We start from the raw sequence: 8,568 nt of genomic DNA, 5'->3' as shown, positions 1-8,568 counted from the left end.
CCCAATGTGATTTTGAATTTTAAAAAAAATCACATTCCTTAATTTAATTGATTTTCACTCAAATAATATAGCAAAATTTGGAAATAAATAAAAGAATAAATATAAAATATCTGTGACGAAACAACCTTGTATAATTATTATATTAATACAAAATAATGTAAATACTCTAATTATTAATTGATTGACAAAGATCTCACCGTACTAAAGAGTGACACGTGGATAAACTAACGTTATAGAAGGAAGGTGCAGAATCGTAATTTGACCACATCACTCATTATTACCAGTCGTTCCATGTCTCTCTGTCCTTTGGTTATATAAACAAGACAGATGCAAACTTTGTCTGGTACCTCTCCTGTAAAAGACATGGACGCAGAGAAAGCAAACAACAACGATAACAATGGCCACGTCGAGCACGAGCGTTGCCCGGTGGAGGAAGTGGCACTCGTGGTCCCCGAGACCGACGACCCGACTCTACCGGTGATGACATTCAGAGCTTGGTTCTTGGGCCTGTCCTCCTGCATCCTCCTCATCTTCCTCAACACGTTCTTCACCTACCGCACGCAGCCGCTCACCATCTCAGCAATTCTCATGCAAATCGCCGTCTTGCCCATCGGCAAGTTCATGGCTCGGACTCTCCCCACCACTCCCCACAAGCTCATGGGGTGGGAGTGGAGCCTCAACCCTGGTCCTTTCAACATCAAGGAGCATGTTATTATCACCATCTTTGCTAATTGTGGTGTTGCTTACGGTGGTGGTGATGCTTACTCCATTGGAGCCATCACCGTCATGAAGGCTTATTACAAGCAGAGCCTTAGCTTCATCTGTGGTCTCTTCATTGTCTTGACCACTCAGGTATACCTCTCTCTTTCTCTCCCTCTTGAGATTTAGATTCCAAGAAAGATTTCTTAATTTGTTAAAATATTGTTTAATTTGTTAAAATATCGGTCTAAGGGTTAAAAAAATCGGTCTTGACGTCTGCATAAACTAAAATCCTCTGACCGCCTAGTGATATTTTGAACATTGATTTTGATGAATGGGTGTGTGTAGATTTTGGGTTATGGCTGGGCTGGAATCTTGAGGAGGTATCTTGTTGATCCTGTTGACATGTGGTGGCCATCCAACCTTGCTCAAGTCTCTCTTTTCAGGTTTGTAATCTTATCTAGAATGAAAACGCTTTTTTTACTCACAAACGCGAAAAGCTGAACGCTGCTTTTTGTTTTCAGGGCGTTGCACGAGAAGGAGCACAAGTCAAAAAGCTTGACGAGGATGCAGTTCTTTCTTGTGGCACTAGGTGCTAGCTTCCTCTACTATGCGCTTCCAGGCTACCTATTCCCAATCTTGACTTTCTTTTCGTGGGTCTGTTGGGCTTGGCCTAACAGCATCACGGCGCAGCAAGTTGGGTCAGGGTACCATGGTCTCGGAGTTGGAGCCTTCACTCTTGACTGGGCTGGTATCTCTGCTTACCATGGAAGTCCCTTGGTGGCTCCTTGGTCCTCTATCCTCAACGTTGGTGTTGGCTTCATCATGTTTATTTACATCATAGTTCCTGTTTGTTACTGGAAGTTCGATACTTTCGACGCTAGAAAGTTTCCCATTTTCTCCAACCAGCTGTTCACTTCCGCTGGCCAGAAGTATGACACAACCAAGATCTTGACTCCTCGGTTTGATCTTGACATTAATGCTTATAACAACTACGGGAAGCTTTACCTCAGCCCTCTTTTCGCGCTCTCCATAGGATCCGGCTTTGCGAGGTTCACTGCAACGCTAACTCATGTAGCATTGTTCAACGGCAGGTTAGTTAGTTAGTTTGTTTGTTGTTTTTTGAATGAAAAATGAATGAATCAGTTTGGTATGTGTTTGCGCAGGGACATATGGAGGCAGACTTGGTCAGCAGTGAAGACGGTGAAGCTTGACATACATGGGAAGCTGATGCAAAGATACAAACAAGTGCCAGAGTGGTGGTTTTATGTGTTGCTGATTGGAAGTGTAGCGTTGTCTCTACTCATGTCTTTTGTGTGGAAAGAGTCAGTGCAGCTTCCATGGTGGGGAATGCTCTTTGCTTTTGCTATGGCCTTTATTGTCACTCTCCCTATTGGTGTCATTCAAGCAACTACTAATCAGGTTTAGTTTTACTATTTTTTTTTATATTAAGATAATATCTCCAATTTACTCATATATTTTTTTGTGTATAAAAATGCAGCAACCAGGGTATGATATAATAGGGCAGTTTATAATTGGTTATATCCTACCTGGAAAGCCTATTGCAAACTTGATTTTCAAGATTTATGGAAGAATCAGCACAGTCCATGCACTCTCCTTCTTGGCAGACCTTAAGCTTGGCCATTACATGAAAATCCCACCGCGGTGCATGTACACGGCTCAGCTTGTTGGCACTGTGGTTGCTGGTGTGGTGAACTTGGGGGTGGCATGGTGGATGCTTGAGAGCATTCAAGACATATGCGACATTGAAGGAGACCACCCTAATAGCCCCTGGACTTGCCCCAAGTACAGAGTGACCTTTGATGCTTCGGTTATTTGGGGACTGATAGGACCAAAACGGCTGTTTGGAGCAGGAGGCATGTACCGTAACCTCGTCTGGCTCTTCCTCATCGGAGCTGTCTTGCCTGTTCCTGTGTGGGCGATGAGCAAGATCTTCCCTGACAAGAAGTGGATCCCTCTCATCAACATTCCTGTTATCTCCTACGGGTTTGCAGGGATGCCTCCGGCAACTCCGACCAACATCGCTAGCTGGCTGGTCACAGGGACCATCTTCAACTACTTTGTGTTCAACTACCACAAGAGATGGTGGCAGAAGTATAACTACGTGCTCTCTGCGGCTCTGGACGCAGGGACTGCATTCATGGGAGTGCTCTTGTTCTTCGCATTGCAGAATGCTGGACATGACCTCAAATGGTGGGGCACTGAAGTAGACCACTGCCCTCTTGCCACCTGCCCCACGGCTCCTGGAATCATAGCTAAAGGCTGTCCTGTTTTCTAAATTGAGTATTAGATTCAAAAACATGATATGAAAAACATGTTATATTATTGCTTCTTTCTGTACAGCCTTTTCTACTGCTAGATAGTGGCCATCAGAATGTTGCAATAAACTCTTACTTTTTTTTTTCATATTTAAAATTTGAAAAGGGCCTTGCGTTGCATTGATGCTTGCTTGTGTCCTCTTTTTGTTACATGAGTTTGCTAAATTTGCAAGCCAAACAATAATAATTTGTGAAAACTTGAAAGCCACAAAACAAAACAGAAAAAGAGTTTTTGCTGATTTTACAAGTTTTAGTCTGAGTTTCCTTTTTTTTTTTTTTCTAAATTATTCTAAGAAAAGAGAAGAGATGATGATGATAAAAAAAAAGTCTTGAAATCAAAAAGATTACACATGACTGAATAATGCATCTTTCATTATGTTGCTAAAACCTTATTGACAAGTTTTAAAAGACAACAAAATTCGAGCTTATTGAGAGGGAAAATACTTTTTGCCTGTGATGATGATGATAAAACTCTTCTTCCTCTTCTTCGCATATCCTATTATAGCCTCACATTCATTCATTCTCCATGAAATTAGATACTAAGCATGTCTGAGTTTCCCACATGCTTACGAGAGCTGGGCACTATCATCTTTTCTCACCTCTGGAGGGACTTGTAGAGCACCACAGTAACGTACTTGGCCAGAAAACGGTGAGTGGAACCAAGGGCAACCACAGACGGACCGCTTTTGCCTTTCTGCATGTAGAGATGGTTGAGGATGACGTGCTGAGGTCTCGGCAGCGGTGACGGAATGTCAGGGCTGGCTGGAGGCAAGTTCAGCAGCGTCATCTGCAAATGCGGCGGAACCAGAGGCGGTTCTTTGGAGTAGTCCTCGGCTCCTAGAAGCAAGCTGCTGTAACTAGCTTCTGGTGATTGCGGTGGCTCAAAACCAGATATGCTTTCAATGTCTTCTGGTACATAGTCCTGCACACAACCACCAAAACCATATCTCTGCCTATCAGAAACTATTAAAGATCTCCCTTTGCATTCCCTATACACACCTCAATAGTCTCTCTCTCTCATCCTAAAGGTTTCATTACCTGGAGGTCTAAGAGGTTGAAAGTGTTGCCAGCGTCATCACGAGCGAGAGGGAGCTCAGGGGCATGCCTCCACTGCCCATCAACGATGAACCTGTACTCATAGACACCTGAAGGTAGGACTTTCATTATAGTGAAGTCTTTCCCAGATCTCTGAAGCCGACTTCTGATACCAAAACAAAACACAACAATGAGAGATTTGAAAAAAAAAGACAAACAGAAAGAAAAAGGAAAGACCTTGTCTTCCAATTATCCCAAGAACCTTCGACAGCAATCTCCTTACCACCATGGCACCAAGTGATCATGGTGGGGATACCTTGCTCGTTACAAGCCTCTTCGTAGGAAGGAGATTGCATCCAGGAAGGGTTAGGGATGTGGATTTCATCTGGTCTTTGAAGAGGAAGCACCGGAACCTAAATGAAAAAAGATTCAAACTTTTTTATTTAATTTCTTCAGATCTGTCTTTTAAAAGGGAAAGTGAATCTGGGGGGAAGGAGAAGGAGAGAGAGAAACCTGAGGAGCAAACATGAGAGGAGATTGAGTGGCGCGAGGAGATTGAGGAGGAGATTGACCCATGAGCTCAGGAGGAGGAGGTGCGGTGGTGTCGGAAGAAGACATGGGTTGATGAATCTCACCGTCGTTGTTGTCTTCGAGTGGAGATGCGTTGTTGTTGTTGTTGTTGTTGTTGTTGTGGTGGTGGTGGCTACTGTTCGCTTCGTCTCTCGCGTTCACGTTGCCCATAGAGAGAGAAGAGAGAAGAGAGGATACGGACAAAAGAGGGGGTGATCTTAATGCTTTTGTGTGTGTGCGGACAGAACAGGACCGGGTTTAAAGGTTCGTGCTTTTTACGTAGAGATTGATCAAAGGGGGACGGAGTAATTGAGACAATGGCTTCCCTTTCCTTCCTAACTTCCTGAGAGATCACAAAACTATTAATAAAAATTAATAAGATTTCTAAATAAAAAGGGCTTAATCTTTCATTTCAACTCACAGATTTATTTGAGAAAAAAAAAAAAAAAAACTCACAGATTTATGAAAGAAAAGTCGAAACTCATATTTTTCTTTGTTGCTATTTTGTCACACTCTTTCTACTTTTTCTCTATTCACTTTCCTCTAATGGGTTTTGCTGTTTATTGCATTTATTATCCTATAATTTGATTTAGGTGCTAATTACCCACATTTCAGCATATTAAATAGTTGGGCATTTGGTAAAACTACCTAATGTTTTATGTTTTCAGTTCATTAACTCAGCTCCTTTTGTTATGTTTCAAGGGGGGAAAACAAATGTAAACTTCGAAGCAATTTTAAAACCAATTTTTTTTTGTGGCAAAGAGGCCAATTACCTTGGCTTGGTATATAGCCAGGTAGCAACAAGAGACCAAATTTTCTACTTTTCTTAGTGTGTAGTGTTTTCCACCACTCAACTAGTTTCACATAGATGATCATGGAACACAAATAAATAATTCAAAACATCCTAAGAGCACATCTAGAGGAAGTATAATGTAAGTTGAATTTGTGATCAAATAGGGCTTTTATTCAAACAAATCATACTTTGTCACGTTAAGTTGTGAAAGACACTGCCACTCTGAAAACTGAATACTGACTATAAACATGATCGCTCTGCTTTACCGCCCCTCTTATCTGCCAACGCAATCAGCTGTGGGTGTAACAATAAACTCTGTACAAGAAAATCACTATTAGTCGCTGCAATTTAGACTAACAATGACATATGCATCTCCCATTGAACTCATGAAAAGAACAGTTTAGCCTACAATGCAAATACCAAACGCCTACGATCACAACTGTATCAATGATATGATAAAACGGTGAGCAAATATGTACCTCTCATCAACAAGCAGAGTGCTTCTTGAACCAAACCATACCAATCTAAAACAGCTTCGACTGAAAAAGATTTTCATCACTCACCACCATGGGTCAAAGCCAAGTCTATGTTTCCTCACCTGCAAAAGCCAGCATCAAAACTTTCACCCACATTACTAACAAGTCTAAGAATATGCTCTGACGAAATTACACACACAAAGCAAAGAACCTGCCTCGATGCCGTTCCTCTTCCACAAACTGCTTGCAAGTCTAGAGTCACCAGAAGAAGATCACAATCCTAAACTGCTTTTAAGCTCCAGTAATCCAAAGGTCCGTCTTTACCTGCAAGCGTGAGAGTGACACACCTGCAACTGTGGAATCGCAGATTTCTCCTTCAAAAAGATAGGGGAAAGAGCTCACCACAGTGCGGCTGCTGCTAGTATAAGCAAACCAGAACATAATATCACACTGGTATCTTTGACTCGAGATATATGATTCAATAAAAACAATGAAACGCTTTTCTCTTGGGTTCTGGAAACGATATGTGAATTTCAAGAAATGTATTCAGGTACCTGAAGCAAAAAATCTGACTAATGGGGGTTAACACTAAATCTATACAAAACTAAAAACAATCAGCATGAGTTGAAAAACATTTATCATCTGAGATTATCTGCTTCTTTGAAAAAAGCTTCTTGATAAATGAGCAATGATATGTCGTTTTATGCGAAGGGGCTTTGCCATCCTTTAGCAGATACCACCAACTCAAGTACTATTGGCCATTACTATCGATCACAATGGCCATCAAGGTTTTGCAACTTTAGCCATCGCAATGTACTTGTCAACTTGTTTGTCCACAAAGTCACGAATCTGCATAAATATTAATCAAATGCAGTGGCAATCAATTAGAAAACGTGCTCTAAAAGTAGATGCAACTATTTACTGATATTTACTTAAACAAGGAATTTAAAGACAATATTTTTAGCAAACGTTACAAACCTTGTTTTTCCGCTTTGAGTCAAGGAATTGGGGAACAGCCATGGCTTTCTCCGCGTCTGTTGTTTGCTGCATTACCTGATAAAGCTCAAGAGTTTCAGATGTGTCTTTTTCTAGCTTCATAGAGAGAGAAAAAGAATCGCAATATACTAATTTAAGAATTTTAAAAGAGTAGAAAACCACAAAGTCACAAACCTTTGTTGCTGTCTTCTTCATTATTGACTTGTATACATCTCTATCAATTTTCTTCGCTTTATAAGGGGTCATAAGCAATGATGCAACAAAATCTACAACCCCTTGTTTCAGACGATCTGCACCCCTGATATGACTTTTACGTGGCTCTTTATTCACTGTGACCTGTGACATAGAACCTTCATTCGCGGGTTGGTCATGCTTCCAACTAGGAGGACCCGTCGAACATGCAATCGAACCTTCTTCATCCTTCATATGTAAGGCACGATTGAAAAATTCAGGATCAGCAGCAGCAGCTTGAGATTGCCATCTATCTATAGCATTGTAATCCTTGACACCATCGCTACTACCGCCAGTATCAACCCACGCCCCGGTAAAAACACTGGTTTCCGCAGCCGCACTTTCTCTAGAACATTCTCTGAACTTTGAATGAGACCCAAGCTCATTCGAGTGGCTACGCTGTGAACAGTTATCGACCTGAACCCTTGAACTGTCAGGGTCAAGACAGGAGGCAGGGAAATCATACCAGTCCCGAACTTTGCAGTTCCTAGAGTCTATCTCTGACATACAATCTTGTCTTCCTAAGACGTTGCCTGGAAACTTTTTCTTGAAATCAGATTCGTCCATTTTTGCGTACTGTTCTCGCCTCGCAAATTTATGAAACGAGGGAATCTTAGGAAGCTGCAATGAAGTACTTTGATAGGCCTCAGAAAATGCCTGCAAGACAGAAACATATAATTTATACGTTAACAAATAAAGAAAGGTCGATCTAAGAGGAAAGAAAAAAAAACACTCCCGTCTTCAGAGAAAACAAACACATTCAGCATTTCACTCATTCGAAGATAAGAAAAACTTGCCTTCGCAGCTGCTTCAGCTGCTACACGAGCAGCCTCAGCTGTAGCAAACACAGCTTTTTCTTCCTCTGACATAGGTAGCTGGTTGTCCTCAATCTCTCCATCTGTTGTCATATCGTTACCATTGCTCAGATTCCCCCTACTGTCTGCATCCTCACTATTCTGTTTTCTTCTTATTCTAGAGATATTTGTAGGATTTGTTCTTCTCAATGATTTCATTTCCCTATTAGCTTTTTCTTTCCGGTAAAGTTCCAACCACACATTAACAAGCTGGCTTGCAATGGCACGGATATCACGGCTCGTGTGTGCACAAACCTTTTCTTTCACAGTCTTTCCAATGCCTGCATCAACAAGTGGAAAGTAAGTAACTTAGAGAAAATAAAAATTAATAACCGGAATATAATCACAAAACTGGTTGCACGTGATATTGAATCTTACGACAGAACCTATTCCATGTGATATATGAGACAGAAAGTGTACTTAAAAGAAAATAACCAATACCTGAGAGCCTCACGGCAAAGAGATCACTCGTAACTCGAACAAGAATATGTACGCAATGACGTAAAAGCTGGGTTCCATTCTTCCCCATCGAATCCTATTAGAAAAATATAATAAGCAAAAATCTATGGAGCAAA

General features: G+C 41.3%; 3 protein-coding genes across 4 annotated transcripts; 1 reads left to right on the top strand and 2 right to left on the bottom strand.

Annotated features, from left to right (window-relative positions):
* The first annotated feature begins 302 nt into the window (after positions 1-302).
* LOC130506859 (oligopeptide transporter 3) lies at positions 303-3,188 on the top strand. Its single transcript, XM_057001550.1, has 5 exons — positions 303-852; positions 1,048-1,145; positions 1,224-1,793; positions 1,866-2,121; positions 2,201-3,188. The coding sequence occupies exons 1-5, from the start codon at positions 328-330 to the stop codon at positions 2,996-2,998; spliced, it is 2,247 nt and encodes a 748-aa protein (XP_056857530.1). The 5' UTR covers positions 303-327; the 3' UTR covers positions 2,999-3,188.
* A 201-nt stretch (positions 3,189-3,389) lies between these two features.
* On the bottom strand, positions 3,390-5,014 carry LOC130506860 (SNF1-related protein kinase regulatory subunit beta-2-like). Of its 2 annotated transcripts, none has more exons than XM_057001552.1 (4): positions 4,587-5,014; positions 4,311-4,486; positions 4,077-4,236; positions 3,390-3,960 (listed from the first exon to the last, which is right to left on the bottom strand). In XM_057001552.1, the coding sequence occupies exons 1-4, from the start codon at positions 4,812-4,814 to the stop codon at positions 3,634-3,636; spliced, it is 891 nt and encodes a 296-aa protein (XP_056857532.1). In that variant the 5' UTR covers positions 4,815-5,014; the 3' UTR covers positions 3,390-3,633. The 2 variants fall into 2 exon arrangements, with proteins under 2 accessions (XP_056857532.1, XP_056857531.1); XM_057001551.1 differs by having other exon boundaries at positions 4,077-4,239; positions 4,587-5,005.
* Positions 5,015-6,695: 1,681 nt separating this feature from the next.
* On the bottom strand, positions 6,696-8,528 carry LOC130506858 (lysine-specific histone demethylase 1 homolog 3-like; the record flags this gene model as incomplete). The annotated part of the gene is given in 5 exon segments (XM_057001549.1): positions 6,696-6,761; positions 6,891-6,965; positions 7,083-7,796; positions 7,937-8,274; positions 8,435-8,528. Coding segments are annotated over 5 exon segments (1,287 nt in total), but the record flags the coding sequence as incomplete, so codon positions are not given.
* Between the last annotated feature and the right edge of the window lie 40 nt (positions 8,529-8,568).

Source organism: Raphanus sativus, unplaced genomic scaffold (genome assembly GCF_000801105.2).
Source record: "Raphanus sativus cultivar WK10039 unplaced genomic scaffold, ASM80110v3 Scaffold3742, whole genome shotgun sequence".
Classification (NCBI taxonomy): Eukaryota; Viridiplantae; Streptophyta; class Magnoliopsida; order Brassicales; family Brassicaceae; genus Raphanus; species Raphanus sativus.
This window is presented reverse-complemented; position numbering and strand designations above follow the sequence as displayed.